This window comes from Thamnophis elegans, chromosome 7, assembly GCF_009769535.1.
Source record: "Thamnophis elegans isolate rThaEle1 chromosome 7, rThaEle1.pri, whole genome shotgun sequence".
Taxonomy (NCBI): Eukaryota; Metazoa; Chordata; class Lepidosauria; order Squamata; family Colubridae; genus Thamnophis; species Thamnophis elegans.
Window position 1 is genome coordinate 17917509 of NC_045547.1, and position 20193 is coordinate 17937701.

General features: G+C 44.3%; 1 protein-coding gene across 1 annotated transcript in view; it reads right to left on the reverse strand.

The window, feature by feature from the left end:
* Positions 1-18462, reverse strand: part of DDX11 (DEAD/H-box helicase 11) — a 49460-nt gene extending 30998 nt beyond the window's left edge. Inside the window, exons 1-10 of the mRNA XM_032221529.1 lie at positions 18381-18462; positions 17293-17443; positions 16625-16861; positions 15532-15618; positions 14520-14677; positions 12121-12181; positions 10591-10698; positions 7423-7507; positions 2847-3052; positions 1015-1167 (exon numbers count right to left, since the gene is read on the reverse strand). Coding sequence (XP_032077420.1) covers positions 1015-1167; positions 2847-3052; positions 7423-7507; positions 10591-10698; positions 12121-12181; positions 14520-14677; positions 15532-15618; positions 16625-16861; positions 17293-17436 — 1239 coding nt within the window. The 5' untranslated portion in view covers positions 17437-17443; positions 18381-18462. The remainder of the gene's footprint in view (positions 1-1014; positions 1168-2846; positions 3053-7422; positions 7508-10590; positions 10699-12120; positions 12182-14519; positions 14678-15531; positions 15619-16624; positions 16862-17292; positions 17444-18380) is intronic.
* Between the last annotated feature and the right edge of the window lie 1731 nt (positions 18463-20193).

The following is a 20193-nucleotide window of genomic DNA, read 5'->3' on the forward strand; positions in this document are numbered from 1 at the left end:
GAAACCTTGCAGATTGTTAATGACCATAATTTGCAGCCATATATATAAAAGAGGGTTTTTGGGACTAAGATTGTGATTTATGCTTTCTCCAGAAACCAAGGTCAGAACAGATACCGTATTGTTCAGATTATAAGACACACTTTTTTCCCTCAGAAAAGAGGCTGAAAATCTGGGTGCATCTTATACAATGAATTCAGCATTTTTTGCCTCATGAAACTCCGCCCCCTTCACCAAAACAGCTTTGCAGAGCCTTATGGAGGCTTTCAGAGAGCTCCTGAGGGCTGGGGAAGGCAGAAATGAGTGAAAAACGGCTCATTTTTTGCTCAATTTCCCCCCGCAAGCCCCAGGAGTACTCTACAAGCCTCCTAAAGGCTATGCGTGCAATTTTTTTGACAAAAAATTGCCCCGTTTTCGCAAAACACGGGCTGTTTTTTGCTCATTGGGAGGGCACCCCCCCCCAGGAGCACTCTGCAAGCCCCCTAGAGGCTATTCATACCTTTTTTTTGGAAACAAAACGGGCCCGTTTTCACGAAAAATGGGCCGTTTTGGGGAGGTTTGCAGAGTGCAAAACCTTTTTTTAATTTGCCTCTTCAAAACCTTGGTGCGTCTTATACTCCGAAAAATACGGTAGGTCTTGTGATGGGAAGGTCACATCAGGTGAGCGTCTTGTAATGGGTCAGGTGTGGGTTGCATCAGGTGAGGCGATGGGGAGATCACATCAAGTGAGGGTCATTGGGAGGAGAAGTGCTGGTTGGGGGAAGGGGTTGCGTGGGTTGGTTGGCTGTGTGCTTGATTTGAATCCCGAGGGGTTCGTAGGCTGGTTGTAGGTCAATGTTTCTTTTGATGGAATTGCTTGTGGAATGCCAGGTTTATGTTAACCAATATTCAGGGACATCCATCTCAGAGACTGGGAGTAATTTACAGTCTCTTACCAAAGCCTGACTTTTGGCATTGGGCAAAGAGACCACAAGGAAGCTGCAGGTAGGAGCAGAGGGGCCCTCAGGCCTGACTCACCTGCGAGCCGGTCACCTGAGTGCTGTAGATGGAAGCAATGGTATCGATCAGATTGTGTGCTTCATCAATTATCACTACCTGATCCTTCAGCTGGATCCCAGATGCTCTTCGGGTAGCTTCATGCAGAAGCATTTGGTATGGCAGCACCACCATCTGTGCGACGGACGGAAGCATTCGTTCAATAGGAAGTCCATATACATACATACATTCATACATAATCTTATTTGTTAGATTTTATATTTCACTATTTTTCTAGGAGTTCAAACAGGTATATATTGTTCCAAGTCTACAAAGTAGGCTAACCTGGAAAATAATCACAGGTTCAAAATCACTCTATTTCTTAGCAAACGATCATTTTGAATTTATCTATCTATCATCTATCTATCTATCTATCTATCTATCTATCTATCTATCTATCTATCTATCTATCTATCTATCTATCTAAATCCATCTATAATCTATCCATCCATCTATAATCTATCTATCCATCTATCTGTCTGTCCATTCAACTAAATCCATCTATAATCTAACTAAATCCACCCACCCACCCACCTACCTACCTACCTACCTACCTACTTACCTATCTATCTAAATCCATCTATAATCTATCTATCCATTCATCTATCATCTATGTCTGTCTGTCTGTCTATCCATCCATCTAAATCCATCTATAATCTATATATCTAAATCCACCCACCCACCCACCCACCTATCTCCATCTATAATCTATCCATCCATCTATCATCTATCTGTCTGTCTGTCTATCCATCCATCTATATCTATCTAAATTCATCCATCCATACATACATCTATCTATCATCTAGATCATCTATTAAATTTATTTGCAGCCCATCTTGCCAGGGGCTACTCTGGGCAGCTTCTAACAATAAAATGGGAAAAATGATTTAAAAAATTAGTAAAGGAATAACACAATAAAAAAACCATGAAAGTAGAACCTTATGAAATTAAAAGCTGAGGTGATATTTATATTTATATTGTATCATACTTATGGACTATCCATCTCAGTCATGGAGCGGTTTTATAATCCACCACTTTCACCACTACCCCATGCTGGGCTTGCAAATATGAAGTTTGCTCTTTAAACATTGAGGATCCATTTGAATTCCTATTGTGTGTGACTTCAAAGCAAACCCAGTGTCAGGCCTGCAATTATATTCTTTTTAGAATTTTGGCCTGCCACACTTTCTCTTATTTCATTATGCTGTTTCATTAGTATAGTCGATGGGAGGGGGGAATAGACAGCAGTGAGATTGTGGAATGTATTGTTTTCATTCTTTACTAGAAGCCAAGGTCATCCTTTGTCTCGGCACCAGTACACCTGACCGGAAGAAGCAGGGTGTGGATGCCAGCGTGGAAGAAGATTGGACCATGTGATGGATTGTGGGTGTGGGGACAAGATCATGAACTTTTAACTGGGTGGAATTCTTATGTCATTTCCAATATTGGGATTAACACAGATGTGCCTAAGATGTCTGCTTTATTAAATTGGAACCGAAAGGATTGTTTTGCCTTGGACTCTGATTTAATTCTACATGATACTAGGAATGCTGACACCCAGGTGATCCCAAAGGCTACGCAAAAAGTCCCAAGGACAGAATATTTACAAAAGAAGAGAAAAAGTAGGAAAACTGGGGGGGGGGGGAGGGGAACCGAGCCAAAAGAGGTTGATGAACCTTTTGAGGCATGAAAAAATACCAGCCTAATCATCCCCAAGTGATTTACTGAAAGGATACAAGACTACACAGAAAGAAAGGAGGCCATCTGTTTCCAGACGTCAGCAAAGCTTCAAGAGGAGATCCACAAATGCCTACCTGAGCAGCTGGGATGGCGTATCGGCTTCCATAATAAGGGCAGGCCTTCATTTCTTTTCCCAGAGAAACCAGCTGCTCTATATCTTTCACTTCTACCAGCACTTCATCCCGAAGCAGCTGCAGAGGCTCATAGGAGTGAAATGGACACGCTGTTCGGCTCACGCGCCTCTTCTTGCCCTCTGCCGTCTCTGCTCCCGTATTCTTTTCTGGAGGCAAAGCAACAGAGGGTAACATTTTCAGAGCCATGCGGCACATTGTTTAAGACAGCATGGTGACCGGTGTACAGGGGTCATCCTTTATTCCCAAATGAAATATTGTATGCTTTATATCAGGGGCTATAAAACTTTATTTCATTGAGGGCCGTATCGGAGTTGTGTTTGACCTTGGAGGGGCGGGGTTTGTGGCCAGCTTGACGTCAGGGGCGCCTGTGGTGGCCCAGCACTCTGCCAACGAAAACGGGTCCCCGAGCTCCATTTCCAACAGCGCTGGCCTCCTGCAAACCTCCCGAGCTCCATTTTCACGGACAGAGGCGCCACGGGCCGGTCCTTTGCTGTTTCCAGGGCGGCCCCCAGGCCAGATCTACACACTCCAAGGGGCCAGATCTGGCCCCCCCGGCCTTGAGTCCGACACCCCTGCTTTACACCACAAATCCCATCAGCCTGACTCAGGCTTCAGAATGTTTCTGTGATATCATGCACACTTTTTTATTTGTTTGTCCTTTTTCCCAGTAGAGGTAAGTCTTCGACTTGCGACCACAATTGAGCCCAAATTTTCTGTTGCTAACTGAGACAGATGTTAAGAGAATTTTGCCCCTGTTTATGGCCTTTCTTGCCACAGTTGTTAAATGAATGGGTGCAATTGTTAGTTAGTAGCAATAGACTTATAGGCCACTTCACAGTGCTTTACAGTCCTCTTTAAGCGGTTTACAGAGTCAGCCTATTGCCCCCAACAATCTGGGTTCTCAGTTTACCCACCTCGGAAGGATGGAAAGCTGAGTCAACCTTGAGCCTGGTGAAAATCGAACTGCAGCCAGTAAGCAGAATGAGCCTGCAATACTGCATTCTAACCACTGCACCATCACGGCTCCTAGCAACACCATTGTTAAATGAACCTGGCTTCCCATTTTGTTTGTTAATTTAATTAATTTATTGTGAATTTTGTTCATTCACATCCAGCAAAGTCTTTCAAGGGAGAATTTACAGTCACAGACCTTATCTGGCTTGGAGAGCTGACAGGCCGATATCTGCAAAACTTGGCAGGGAATCTCAGACAGTCACGTACCAATTAAGCGAACTAATTGTCTCCTGCAAACTTCACTCCCCTTTCGCCCCTCTTTTATTTCCTCTGGGAGGGGCCATTCATCCTCCGCATGTGGCCTTCCTCCCAAGTCGACCCCTGTTCTTTAGCTGTTCCCTTCGTCTGGCAACTTTGTGCATGCACACTTATCCGGGGGATAAGACTTTACTCTCGCCCCTCCCGAATGTTGAATGAATGTTGTGTTTTTACCGCTAATTATTTTTACTCACATTTTCTTTTTGTGTTTTGTCCTGCACTCCCCTCCCCTATTATTGTAAGCCGCCCTGAGTCCCCTCAGGGAAAAGGGCGGCCTATAAATGTTTAATAAAACTAAAAAAAACTAAAAACACCCTGGGAACAGGCTCCAGCTGTTCGTCTGCCTCACTGATGTCTGACTCTGAAGGCAGCCGGTAACTGGCATACAGCTGTGGGCCTCCTCTATGCTTCCGACGCAGAACCCTCATCAGAGCCTTCCCCAGACTCCAGGACTAGCCCATGTTCCTCCCCAACTTCCTCACTGCCCGAATCTGCTGCCAACTCTGCTGGCCACTGGCGGGCCACAACAACCCCAGGACACTGCAATCGTCACCAACATGAGTCAGTTGCCAAGTTTCTGAAGATGATTGTAAGGATAAAAACCAAAGTCAAAGCACGTCACTGTGATCGCCTTTGAAGTAGTGCTAAATATAATGCAATCATTATTACTCTCTATATATGAAGGGTAATATCAGGGCACCTCACCTCTAAAAAAAAGCTAAAATTGTGAGACAGGACTCATAAGGACGGTGTTCTTGCATAAGGTTTCTCATGAGATTTGAGGCTTTTAATTTTAAAAAAACTAATTTAAAAAAATATTTTCATGTGCTCCGGACATTGCAGGAGATCAAATACCGGTGCCTCAGGACATACAAAAGCTTCCATTCAAATTGGTTGGTGCACAAAACGTTCCATTTCAAGCATGAAATTACTGTATTGAGTACCAAAATTGACTGTTCCAAGGATTTATTTGGGAAGAGTTTTGCATCCAAACAGATCCCTTTCAATGCAAGACTCTGTTTTTATACTCAGGAGCATTTTTAAATACATTGAAAACAGCAGCTTTCATAATCTAAATAGGAACTTTGGAGAAACTTTTACACACTTTGGAGCCAAGCATCCACCGACTGGTTCCTGGTTCCTACTACTTACAGTGAGTTCCATTTGGACTCTAATGTAACGCAGTTCGCCCATAATATTCCAAGCACCAAACAGTCTGCACATCTTTACGAAAGGAAACCTAACCCACAGGTACAGAAGAATCCCAACATTAGCAAACTACCAGGAAAAAAGCTTGTGATAAACCCCATATCTGTCCCATCACCTGTGGGGATGGCATGGAATATTTACTGCAGGGCTGAAAAAAACAAAAACAGAAAACCAAGAAAAGAGAAACAAAGGAAATACTCCAAAATAGGAAAATAACAGTGGCACTTAGACTTACCGTATTTTTTGGAGTATAAGACGGACCTTTTTCCCTCAAAAAAGAGGGTGAAAATCTAGGTGCATCTTATACACTGAATACAGCATTTTTGGCCTCCCGAAACCCTGCCCCCTTCACCAAAATGGTCATGCACAGCCTTTAGGCTTCCAGAGTGCTCCTGGGGGGCTGGGGAGGGCAGAAATGACCAAAAATCAGGCTGTTTTTTGCTCATTTTTGCCCCCCATCCCCCAGGAGCACTTTACAAGCCTCCTAAAGGCTATTCATGCCATTTTTGTGACAAAAAATGGGCCCGTTTTCACGAAAAACAGGCCATTTTTGAGAGGCTTGCAGAGTGCAAAAACTTTTTTTTAATTTGCCTCTTCAAAATCTTGGTGTGTCTTATACTCCAAAAAATACAGTATATACCGCTTCATAGTGCTTTACAGCCCTCTCTAAGCGGTTTTACAGAGTCAGCCTCTTGCCCTCAACAATCTGGCTCCTCATTTGACCCGCCGCGAAAGGATGGAAGGCTGAGTCAACTGTGAGCCTGGAGAGATTTGAACTACTAAATTGCAGGCAGCCAGTAGTCAGCAAAAGTAGCCTGCAGTACTGCACTCTAACTACTGTGCCACCGAGGCTCTTAGCTGGTTGGAATGCTGAATAGGAGCAATCCAGACTACAGGTAGTCCTCAACATATGACCACAATTGAGCTCCAAATTTCTCTTGCTCAATGAAACATTTGTTAGGTGAATTTTGGCCCATTTTGCAACTTTCTTGCTGCAGTTGTTAAGCGAACCACTGCAGTTGATAAGTTAGTAACCCGGTTGTTAAGTGAATCTGGCTTCCCCGTTGACTTTGCTTTCAGAAGGCTGAAAAAAGATTGTACAAATAATAACAGCAGCTAGAACTGTACTGGAAACTGGAAAGCAGACAAAAAGGCATCGGAAGGAGAGATAATAAAGAAGATATTGGATTGTGCAGAAACGAATAGGTTGACGTTGAGAATAAAGGACAAAGAGGAATCACTGTACTACAGGACATGGGGGCGATTTTATGATTGCCTTGAAAAAAGATACAAATAGAAAGAGAAAGGAACAAAGCAGAAAACAAATAAATCAGACGACACATTATTAAATCAGGGGGGAGGGGAAATAAGAAAGTATGAAAATGTAAATATACAGGCAGAAAAATGATATGAATTGACAAATGTTAAATAACAATTATAAGAATGTATATTTAAGAATGAATTTGAAAGGAAAAATAAAAAAACTTTTAAAAAAAGAAGGCTGAAAAAAGGGATCACGTGACCTTGGGACACAGCAACGGTCATAAATATGAATCAGTTGCCAAGCATCTGAATTTTGATCACAGGATCATGGGGATGCTACAAAGGTTGTAAGTGTGAAAAACGGTTCTAAGTCACTTTTTCCAGTGCTGTTGTAACGTTGAAAAGCCACTAAAGGAACTGTTGTAAGTTGAGGACTTCCTGTAAAGGTAGTCAACAAAGTTACGACGGACCCCACCCAAGATGTTTATGACCTGGTTCCAAAGTTTTGACCGATTGCTGAACCGCTGCTGCAGAAAAAAAAACATCGTAAAACTGGTCGGTCATATAGGATGACCCATTTTACGACCATGACAACTTATGATTGCAATTGGCAGGCTCCATTACAGTCATAAGTCAAGGATTGTCTCTAAAAAGTATGCTTTAGTTCCCTCTGGTTGCGGATTGTCGCCACCATCACTTTAACACACACAGCCTCCACTGACTTGGCTTCAGTAAAGTAATTACATGGCTCCATCAGGACCCCTCGACATACGTTTATTCTTCTGCATCTCCAGACAACGATCATTGATGAGCTGGACAGGTCCCAGGCAGCGGACTTCCTCGTTCACACATAAGTTCTAAAATAAATTGACAGGTGCAGAGGTCAATTATTAAACCAGTTATTAAAGTTTTTTGGTTTAGGGCAGGGGTGTCGAAACTTGGAAACTTTTAAGACTTGTGGACTTCAACTCCCAGAATTCCCTAGGAGTTGAAGTTCACAAGTCTTAACGTTTCCAAGTTTCGGCACCCCTGGTCTAGGGATTAAGGCAGAGTTCCCCAGCCTTTCCGGCTTTGAGGGCTTGGGATGGAGGAGGGAAGAAGGAATGGTTCCGCAGGAGTGGCCAGCACGTGCATGTGCTGTTCTATTTGCACATGCTCGCCAGTGGTGGGTTCCGGATCCCGTTCCAACCGGAACGGTCGCCCACATGGACGCGCGCAGTGTGCGCACACACGTCATACCTGCCAGCAACGCTTCTGCAAGCCTCCGCAACGCTCCAGCTACTCGGCGGAGCATCATGCAGGCGCTGTATGCACCGTGCATGTGCACGGAAGCCCAAAGGCTTTAAAGGACAGGTAAGGAGCTCGGGCAGGCGGATGGGCCCTCCGGAGCACCGGAACGGTACCCAGTGCTCCGGGTAGGCTCCGGTACGCCCGTACCGGGTCGTACCGCCTGCAACCCACCACTGGTGCTCGCCCACTCGCACAAATGGGGATGCATATGCATGCACGCTTGCCCATCACTGCTGCGGCCCGCCAGCAGAGCTGGCAGCAGACTCAGACAGTGAGGAGGTTGGGGAGGAACATGGACCAGTCCTCGAGTCTGGGGAAGGCTCCAAGGAGTGCTCTGTGTCGGAGGCAAAGATGGGGCCTGGGCCGTCCAACAGTTATTAGCTGCCTTCGGAGTCAGAGATCAGTAGGGCAGAACAACAGCTGGCGCCTGTTGCCGATGTGCACATGCGCAGAACTGTCAGGAGAAGGGAACAACTAAGGAACAGGGGTCAACTTGGAAGTAAAGTAACAAGTGGATATTGAATGGCCACTCCCATAGGAAATAAATAGGAGCAAAAGGGGTGTGGTGTTTGCAGGAGACAATTAATTCATTTCTTAGTCGGAAGATTTGCTTATCTTAGTCCGTGCCCCACAGAGACTCCTTGCCAAGTATTTCATTGTGCAGCATTGCACCAGGAAGCTATCGGTCTGGCAACTATCCAAGGACTGATAAGGTCTGTGTTTGCAATTCACCTTTGAAAGACTGTTTGCTGGGACTTTACTGGATGTCAATGCCATGAATTCAGTTTAGCCAAATAAAAAGGGTTTTTTGGGGGGGATAAAGAGTGTGTTTCATGATTTGGTGGAACCTAGGTCAGAACAGTCACTTCTGCAGCCTGGTCCCAAATGGCTCATGGCCCAGTAAGTACGCCGCAGCTCAGGGGTTGGGGAACCCCTGGTTTACGCCACTGGGTTAGAAAATGGGAAACCATGAGTTTAAGTCCTGCTATAGGAAGGAAAATGATCAAGATGACTCTGGACTCTCACAACACAACCCGCCTTACAGAGTTGTTGTGGGACAAATAGTAGAAAAGGGTGCATATGTCTGCCACCTTTGGTTATTGTACAAATAATAAGTGAATGAATGAATGAATGAATGAATGAATGAAAGAAAGAAAGAAAGAAAGAAAGAAAGAAAGAAAGAAAGAAAGAAAGAAAGAAAGAAAGGAAGAAAGAAAGAAAGAGGGAGGGAGGGAGGGAGGGAGGGAGAGTTCATTGTGTTCCCTTCAGTATCACAGTTAGGTAAGGAGAAAACAATGCAAATTTCTTTCAGCAACCAAACAAGCTGTAAAGATTCACAAATATACGAATTCACAATGAAAATAATGCATGGTCTCCAAGGCTGCTAGTAAGATGCATTGTTTGGCTACGGAATACTTACATTGAATTCAGGTTCCTGGAATTACTTTTAAAACTATTCTTTTAGTTGGCATTTTAGAATGCCAGAGGACTATCAAAGCAAAGCCACACTGAGTCCTTTTTATCTCCCCTTTCATCACTTAGTCAAGCATTGGCCTTCTGCCTTTTATGCATTCCCACCTCATACCACAGACTGGTAAGAGGGAAAGTACACTGTGTGGGAATAAAAATGATGTGAGGCGACACAGGGGAACTAAACACAAACTTCTTCATTTTGGTGGCAGTTTTCCTAAGTTATGGTTGTCAGAATTCTTTACTCCCCCTTTTATTATTAGTATTGTTGTTATTATAGTTATTATTCTGTTGCTTTGCATGTACATCGACAGCAGTGGTGGGATTCAAATAATTTAACAACGGGTTCTCTGCCCTAATCACCAGCTGGGTAGGCGTGGCTCAGTGGTCATGTGACCGTGTGGCCAACTTAACGTCACTCAGGTCAATGGGCTGTTACAATGTCATAAGGAGGCAGTTTCTGTAAGCAGGGCAATAAAGATTAGGCTAGAAACAGCACCAGAATGTTTCCCTCCTGCCTTCCTTACAGGATTAGCCTTGTAAAGTGGTGGAAAAAACAAAATGAGATTTCTTCCAGCAACCGGTTCTCCGAACTGCTCAGAAAGTTAACAACCGGTTCTCCCGAATAGGTGCGAGCTGGCTGAATTCCACCACTGATCGACAGTTTCTGTACCAGAGACAAATTCTTGTGCGTCTAATCTAATGTTGGCTAACCTTTTTGTCATCGCGTGCCGAAAGTTAGCGTGCGGCTGCATGACAGCACCCCCCTGCGTCCCACTTTGGGCCTAGTAGGCCTCCTAGCAACCTCTGGGACCAAAAACAGGCCGCTTAGGTCACGCGCCACACACCCCCACACCCTATGAGGCTTCCCTGCAGCCTTCTGGGACCAAAAACGGACAGTGGGGGGAGCACCACCCTCCCGCTCCCACCTTCCATGCCTGTGCAACTCCCAGCACATGCACACAGAACTCCCCCGCACATGCACGTGTGTCTCCCGCATGCGCCCCCCCAACTTGCATGGCAGAGACCCGAAAACCAGCTGGCTAGCAGGAGACAGAGGTCCCTGCAGAGGGCTCTGTATCTATGGCACACGTGTCATAGGTTCGCCATGACGGGTCTAATCACTCTTGGCCAAATAAAGTCTTCCATTCCATTCTATTCCTTTGAGAAATATACCTACCTGTCTTGAGCCCAAAGACACCAGACGCGTCTCCTTACTAAAAGGGCTCTTTTGAACTTCATGGATAAATTGAGCCAGCTGGGAATGTGTCCGGCTGCAATAATAAATCTGCAAAAGAGACGGAGAAGATATCAGAATCCTATTCGTAAAGAGCAATGTTTCTCAACCTTGACAACTTTAACGTGTGTGGACTTCAACTCCCAGAATCCCCTGTCAGAATGCTGGATGGCTATTGAGGGAGCTTGGTAGTTACAGCAGCACAGAATCTGTTGTTTCTTGTCCACCATCTCCTCTTATTTTGATCCTTGAAATACTGAATAGAGATTACAAGATGAGAGGATTGTTGGAGTAAAGATTTTAAAATAAACTTACAAATTAAAGGCTCTTGCAGATAACTTGGTGTTTGCTTTTGGGAGATCCTTGGAAGGGATTTGAAACATTAATGGGAAAACTAAAAGAATTTGGTTCATTAGCAGGTTTTAAGTTCAGCAAACAAAAGATGGAGATATTAACAAAAGTATTAAAATAGATGAAAGAGAATTAATGAAGAAAAGGGGTTTTGAGAAGTAAATTATTATTTGGGTATCATTCTGACAAATATGAACTGTATGTTATTTCAAAATAATTAAGCTAAGACATGGAATGAGGTTTAAAAAGACATGTTAGGATGGAGAAAACTAAATTGTCATTGCTAGGAGTATTTTTGTGATAAAAATGAACATCTTGCCTAGAATGATATTTTTGTTCCAGACAATACCTGTTTTGACAACTGATATACCATTTAAATGGTGGGAAAAGACAATTACAAATATTGAATCACTTAATTCCATATTCTGCCAAGCAAATATTGGCAGCGTGATATTAGGCTCCTTCGGGGATTCTTTTTAAAAAGATTGGCTATCCCTGATTTAACAATGATGTCAGCTTCTGCTTTGCTGTCGCTTCAGCTGCCATGAAACGGGGAGGGAGGGCATGGTATTTGGGAGGGGTTACTCATTGTGCTGGAGGAAGGTTCTGGAGTTCACCGACTGATCGGACTACGCATGCGTGGGTGTTTCCCGCCAGGACTAACGGCACCGACATTCCATCTTCGTGATGCCTTTTGAAGTTATCTCACACCTGACACTTGAAAGAATTATGATTGGACTGGGACTATGATGCCAAGGGGTGGGGAATGGGCTATTCTATATATCCATCGCTTTCGCGCCTAAATAATCAGACTTCGCTACGCTTTGCCTTTAATCATTCTTAATTAGTAAAAGTACACTTGATTTCCACACATGGAGTCTCGTGGTCTTTCTTTCCTAATTAATTAATGGAAAGGAGTTGACAAATATGTTTGAAAATGGAACAAGGTGGAACAAGGTGCTAATTTTAACTGAAAGAAATAGGGAATGATTAAAACCAATAAAGGAAAATTGGCAGGCTGTGGAAAGGGGGAAAGGAGGTGCCCGAACAGTTTACTGGTAATTCCCATGGATGGTTCTGCAAAGCAGTTGCAGGAGGAGACATATACCCCTTGCAACTTGCCTTTGCAACATGCTCTTCCTGTAGATCATCATCGTCATCATCACTATCCATTCCAGTTAACCTAAAGAGTGAAAAGAGAAAAGTTATGCTCAGAAACATTTTTGCCATGCACTAGTAAAGGTGAAGGTAAAGGTTCCCCTCGCACCTACGTGCTAGTCATTCCCAACTCTAGGGGGCAGTGCTCATCTCCGTTTTAAAGCCAAAGAGCCAGCGCTGTCCAAAGACGTCTGCGTGGTCATGTGGCCGGCATGACTAAACGCCAAAGGCGCATGGAATGCTGTTACCTTCCCACCAAAGATGGTTCCCTATTTTTCTACTTGCATTTTTACATGCTTTCGAACTGCTAGGTTGGCAGAAGCTGGGACAAGTAATGGGAGCTCATTCTGTTATGCGGCGCTAGGGATTCGAACCGCCAAACTGCCAACCTTTCTGATCAACAAGTTCAGCATTTTAGCCACTGAGCCACCGCGTACGCTAGCCTGGTCTATTCAGATTATTTTCTAAACAACACATTTCAGAATGGCCCAGCAGTTTCTACTAGTCCAGTGTTGACGAATCTTTTGGACTCAGTGTATCAAAAAAATTTTAAATGCCTAATCTGACTCTGCTGATGCATCTCACACAAGCACACACACCACTTCTGAATAAAAGAGAACTAATTGTACATTCCTTTAATCATGTGTCTGATTCCCCAGGATCTGCTGTGTGCTGTTTACCTTCAAGCAGTGCTCCCTTTCTATGGACAGGCCCCTATGGCCTGCCCAAGGAGGCTGTTGTGGCCTATCGGCCACCAGCTCCTCCAACAGCCGAATCAGATGAGGAGACGGCGTGGGAGGCAGGGCCAGCATCAAGCCAACCGGAAAGCTACGAGGGGGAAGGGAGAATGGAGCTGTCAGAGAGAGAGAGACAGAGGCGGAGCCTGGGCCATCCATCAGCCCTCAGATGGAGAGTCAACAGCCCCCAGGTCTGGAGGTGGCTGATGAGGAAGAGGAGGAACAGCTGGGTCCAGTGTCTGATGCACAGATGCGCAGGAGAGGAGAGCAGTGGAAATCTATGGGCGGATCCTTGGGACAGAAGAGCCACCACTCTTAGTGAAGCCCCACCCTAGCTCTGGAGATAAAAGGCAGGGGACAGAGATGAATAGGTGTGGCAGACACCTATTCATCTCCCTGCCAGACAGACTTGTTAGCCTACTATGAGAGAGAGGGAGACTTTTTGTCGGGGCTGCTGGCACTCCTAATAAAAGAATCATTGATTTAACTACAGAGGGCTTGTTGTGTTTGGGAGACGGGTCAGTACAGAAGCTCTGGGTCGCACGAGGCCTTTGTTCTTGAAGCAGCTTTAGAGAATGCTCTTCTGCGGCCTTGGCAGCCTCCAAAAATCACAGGAAAGCAAGTCTTCTTGCCCAATTTTCAGAGGCTGTGTGAGAGCACGGCCATCTTACGCAACTTCCAAAGGCATCACATATGAATGGGGGCATACTTTTGAGATTTGTTGTCCAATGTTAGTGAATGCTGACGTGTCATCCATCGTGGCATGTCACCATTGACATGCATGTCATGTTCACCATTACTGCAATGCACATCCGCCCAAACATTGGCTTCTGGATTTAATAACTGGAAGATTTTATCACCTCTTGGTAGGACAAAAAATGATGGAATATCTGTTGCTGAGTCTGAATTGAGCTCAATTCCTACCTAAACCAAAGGCTTTCATGGATGCTAACCCAACCTTTCTAGAAAACTTGCAAGAGAGATTGCTCTGACCGAGGCTTCCCAAGAGCATGAAGCAAACTCCTTGTCCCGACAAAATCCCCTTTTATTTATTGTGAATTCTGCTCATCCACATCCAGAAAAATCTTTGAAGGGAGGATTCACCGTCACAGACCTTATCTGGCTTGGAGAGCTGACAGGCTGATATCTGCAAAACCTGGCAAGGAGTCTCGGAGAGTCACTAACCAATAAAGCAAACTAATTGTCTCCTGCAAACTCCACTCCCCTTTCGCTCCTCTTTTATTTCCTCTGGGAGGGAGGGGCCATTCATCGTTCACCTGTGGCCTTACTCCCAAGTTGACTCCTGTTCTTTAGCTTTTCCCTTCGTCTGGCTGTGCATGCGCACACTGGAAACAGGCTCCAGCTGTTTGTCTGCCTCACTGATGTCTGACTCTGAAAGCAGCTGGTAACTTGCATACGGCCCTGGCCCCCTCTACCTCCGACGCAGAGCCCTCATCAGAGCCTTCCCCAGACTCCAGGACTGGCCCATGTTCCTCCCCAACCTCCTCACTGTTCGAATCTGCTGCCAGCTCCACTAGCTGCTGGCAGGCCACAGCAGAGATACATATTTCCCTAGAGAATTGAATTCCTCACTTCAAGCTCTTGTAGTCATACCAGCATTTCTACCTATTTCCTGTTTTCTGCTCCTCGTCACTCTGGTATTCTGCAAGGATCAGATCTTCCTCACTCGCATCTGAAAGCGCCAAAGAACCAGGCTCAGCAGGGGTAGATAAACTGTCCTTGCTGAGCTGAAGCAGGTGCTCTGCCTCCTCCTCCTCCATCCGCTGAAATAAGCACAAGGAAAACATCTGTCAATCCAAGCCAGGTAATCCGGGCACGCCTAGGAGGTCTTCTGAGCTCCTGCTTTTCTCAATGAGGAATCAGCTGATGCAGGAGACCAGAGGGAAATGGATGGCTAGCTAGATGGAGGGATAATAAATACAATTTATTTTTCAATACTCGTCTAATATGTTATGCCTACAATATTGGGTAGTCACTGCAAATAAAATGTCAGGGTTCCAAGTAACACCCCCAATGAAAGAAGACTCTGAGGCTTGAGATTCCTCAAAGCTCCATTTTATTACAGATGTCATATTGGCACATCTGGCAAAACCCAAATATGAAAGCTTTCAGGTTTCCCCCACCTAAGTGAAAGTTTAAGTCCCTGCCCAGCACCCACATATCCATCACATGGTCCAATCAGGTACCGTCCAAAACTGGAGATGTCTCCCAGTCACACCACTCCAGCTGCAGGGCAAGATGTCCTTGACTCTCTGAGAGAGGAATGTTATTATGGCTATATATCTCCCATACTCCATATAATCCCCCCTCCCATTTTCCCACAGTAGAAAATGTGGCAGGCCTGAAGGCCCAATCTAAAAGATGGCTTCCAGGCCTGACATAAAAATCAACACAGAAGCCAGTTCCAAAAGAGCAATTCTTATCTTATAGATTTAAGTTCATACATTCCTCATTTATCTATTATCCTCAACTCATACATTGTTCGTGTAGTTTTCTTTGAGGCACTATATAAGATAACTTTGGATCAACTTTTTTTCCGTTACAATCCATTAATCTCCAATGTTATTTTTGTGGAGAAATTATTTTAATTTTTATTCACAGCTCTGGAAATGCTCACCTTCCGTTTAGACACATATTTCAGTTTCACATTGTGTCGAATTTGCTCAAGGTATGCTTCTCGTTTCTTCCTCTTGATCTGTTCTTCCTAAAGAAATCAGAGAATTGCAGGGAAAGTTCAAACACCTGGAACCTGAAATTTGTTGTCAGAAATATTGCTGCAAAATTACTTCACAACATTTAACATTTAATGGTTCTTTACAGAAATTCTGAACGATTCATACGTTGTCCAATATTTGATGGGCAAAGGCCCCGACTATGTTTTAAGCAGACCTTATCTCAGTGTTTCTCAACCTTGGCAACTTGAAGATGTCCGGACTTCAACTCCCAGAATTCCCCAGCCAGCTGGCTGGGGAATTCTGGGAGTTGAAGTCCGGACATCTTCAAGTTGCCAAGGTTGAGAAACACTGCCTTATCTTAACATTTCTCATTTTAAAATGTTCTCAGAGTAAAATGAGATCTGCTAGTAAGCAAGTCTTTAGATAAACAAAGGAATACCAGGTTTTGTCTAATTTAAAAGCATTAAATCACCCACTAAACATTTTTTAAATGATAACTGCAACTCTTTTGCTGTTTTTAAGGGCCCACATGCCACCATTGTATTGTGTTCATCTATCTGAGGATGGGAGGAATACATTCTAGGTTTTTTTAATAAAACACTGCACGAGTGCCACCGAATATGTTCATTTGTAAGTTTCTAAAGCAGGAGTGTCAAACTGGCAGCATCACATGACATATTGCAACTTTTTTCCCCTTCGTTAAATTGGGCATGGATGTGGCCACTGTGTGACGCATCCACCTGCAGGCCTCAAGTTTGATAGCCCTGTTCTAAAGTATCAAGCATCAATTTTATTTTCTTAGATGCCATTTTCTTCTTAGAGCATCATATCTTGCGATTCCTCCTTTGACCTTGCTCTCTTTATTAAAAACACAGCACGTGCAAAAGGTAGAAGAGTGGCGTTTGATGGTTGCAAGTAAAAGAAGAGCAGGCGTTACCATGGGGCAAGTGTCAATAGTACATAGCTTTCTATTTATATTTGTGAATACATCATCAGGATTGAATAAAGACGGATCTATAAGCAACCTTTTTTTACCTTCAGTCTATGAATCATTTCCTGCTCTTTTTTCTCCTGCACAAATTGCATTATCCAGTCTGGTTCATTGTTCGCTGGCTGGCTGGCTAAAAGCTTTGTATTGCTTTTCTTGAGTTCCTCTTCTGCATCTTTTCCACCAATTTTACTTGCTAATAGCTGGGCCTCCTCCAGTTTCTTTTTCTCTTCAAAATCCCGGAGCCACGAGAGAGCACCACAAATCAAACTTAATGATTTACCCTAAGAGGAAGAAGTAGTGCAGGTATATCTTTATACCATACCATAAACAGGATGTTAACATTTCCAAATAAAATTCTACAAGATTTTAACATTTATATTTGTGTTATTTTTGAGGAAATGTTTTCTAGGCTGGCTGTAAGAGTCACAATAGCCATCTATTAGATAGCAAGTAGCTATCCATCCACCCCTTACTTGTCTGGCAAAGTGCTTGTGTCCTATTGCTCCTAATGCTTACACTCAGGTGTATCCCCAGAGTATGGTCAATGAAGACTATATGGATACAATGCCCATGAAAAACAGGTGGCGCATCAATCACACTTTCATGGATGCCATATGGACTATTTTCAACATTCTCTAGGGACATTCCTGCTCACACCACTATCTTGATAACAGAGAGGCGAAGTGTGTGTTAAAATAAAAAAGAGACTTACTGTGCCAGTTGGGCTCTCAAATATGCCAATCTTTCCCATCTCCAAGACCTGATAAAGTTTAGCCATAAATTGCTCTTGAATGGGATATGGTGTGTAAGGAAAGGGAAAGTTCACTCTAGCCTTTTCTTCAGTTTCTTCTGTCATCTCCAGCCTTGTGGGGTGGGGGGGGGGGTGTAAAAAAAAATCCTAAGCATAATTCCAAAAGAAAACATTAGACAAACATACACGGAGAACCAAACTGACTCTCTGCAATTCTCAATAAATCTGATTGTTTTGGGTGTCGTCTTCCAAACCATTATAGAACCTCTTTGGTGGGACTTACACATAAATCTGCTAAATTCAGAGCTTTTTTTATTGTTTTGCATTTTGATTATTCATTTTTCTTGCTCTTTATATATTAATCTCATTGTTTAAACAAGTGTTTTCCATGTTTTCATCAACTAATGAACAATTATAAACTATAATTTAGGCCAGTTGACAGCCTAGGTGATGTATGTATGTATGTATGTATGTATGTATGTATGTATGTATATGATAGATAGATAGATAGATAGATAGATAGATAGATAGACAGACAGAGATAGATAGATAGATAGATAGAATTTTAATTCACTTTAACCTATTATTGCATTTATACACTGACTCCTAATAAACAGCGTAACTTTAACCTATTATTGCATTTATACACTGACTCCTAATAAACAGCGTAGGTTATCTATATCCATATCATCTATATCTATCTAAATTTATATATAATTTTAACTCACTTTAACCTGTTATTACATTTATACACTGCCTAATTCCCAATAAATGTCAATTATCACACATTTAAGAGTCTACAGTCGTGTCCGAGAGTCGGACGCGACGGAATGGCTGAGGATGACGACGATAGTTCAAATTGGCTGGGGATTTTGGGAGACGTAGTCCCCTGTAGCTTGGGAAAAGCCAAACTGAATAAAGTTTGCTAGTTCATTTGCAATTTCCGGTTGAAATTTGCGGGATAAACTGAGTTTGACTTCCAACATGCCCACTCACTGATTCATATAAAGTTCTCCCACTTCCCAGGATCCCCCCTTAGCGCCACCTACTTTATGTCGCTGCTGCCCCTGGAAAAGCGAAGTGACTTCGAATTGAATTTCCGACCCACTTTCGCTCTCCTCGAGATGACGTCACGGGCTTCTCCCTCGCGACCGGCAAAAAAAGGGGGGCGGAGCTCTCTGCGCCAAAACAACCCCCGCCCGTTTTTTAGAACTTCCCGCTAAACCTGCGCGCTCGAAGGCTATTGGCTAGCCAGCCTGCCGCCGCTGGACAGCGTAACCAATCAGAGGACAACAGTAAGAAAGGATGCCTTCTCCAGAGCGAGCGCGCCTTACGGCCGCTTCCGGTTGGCTTTTGTGAGGCGGGTGGTGACGGGGTCGGCTGCTCGCGCTCCTGCCAAACTGGAGCCGGCGTTTCAGTTCCATTTACTTTGAATTGGATTTGCGTGAAGATAAATTTACTCGAGGGTTAATCCTCGCGGCGTGCAGGCCTATTTTTAGACAGATTTGCCTTAGAGCAGGGGTCTCCATACTTGGCCGCTTTAAGACTGGCTGGGGAATTCTGGGAGTTGAAGTCCACAAGTCTTAAAGCGATCAAGTTTGGAGACTCCTGGCCTAGAGCGTCCTTGTTGGGAGCCTGAAACATCCACATTGATTATGGCTTCAATGTTAAAGAATTATAAATTTTTTTCTACACTGTTCAGAAAAAAACATCATGTATATTCTGCTTCCTTCCCCTTGGATGGCTCCAGCTTATTTAATAACCATCTTCCCTGCTGAGGCTTTTCCTCCTGCTCACCTCTTACCCAGGATGGCCCCAGAAGCATCACCTGTTGAAGTGTACAAGAAGAACAGGGTGTATGTGATGTTCGGGGAGGGGTAGCACCTCTGGTGTAGGGTCACGTCATGTCCTTTTAGGGCAGCTCATCCACCTTTGATCCCCACCTCAGCTCTCACCTGTGGCCCCTAGTAGTTATAGTATGCGCAGCGGCCACACCACAGGCAACAGCTTCGACAGGCTGTCCAAATCAGGTTGAGAGTAACCAGTGGCGTTGGGTCATTTGCCTTCGGTAAGGTAGGGACTTGTCTATCCCAAGCATGTGACAACAGATCCTGACGGATCGAGGGGATGAAACCTACTAGAATAGGACAATGGTCATGAAGGCGATCTTTGAGCAATGTGCTACGCTAAAAGCATGGCAAGATGCAAAAGATGGCCTGGTCAACCACTGCACCCAGCCCATCTCCAACTGTCTCGACTTGGAGCCAATCCTTCAGTTTCTGAACTTGAACACCTGTCCAGCCCAACTGATCCACTATGCAAGGAACCATCAACAAAGACAGAGGTCATTCCATCGCCCAAGTTATTCATCGATGTCGTACAGGACAGTGGGCGGCTCCTGTATCTGGGCCCAGCCCATCAACAACTGACAAGAGATTCTACAACGTGGACCAGGACCTAGCTCATGTCTTGCTATTGGAGCAAGATGGAATCCGGGAAGAGAGAGTGAGGCTGACTGTGTGCCTCTCCCTCACTTTCATCCAATTCACACGCAAGTCTTGACATCCCCACATTCCCGTGATCAAGAACAGATGTTCAGGAGGGCTGAGCAATTTAGTCTGAGAAGCCTTGAGACACTGATGCCCTGGTTGACTGGGCACCACTGGAGCCAAGAGACATGCTGGGTGAGGCCAAGGAAGCAGCTGTTCCACTGTTTTTTCTTTCTGGACTGCCAACCTATGGTCAGTGTGCCAGTTGGTACCCTTGTCTTTTCAAAGTTTGGAAGGTTACTTGGAGATCTTCTAGCCTGGTACAATGCCCTGTAGAAGAATCCTCATATCCTCTTTAAAAAGTGTTCAAACT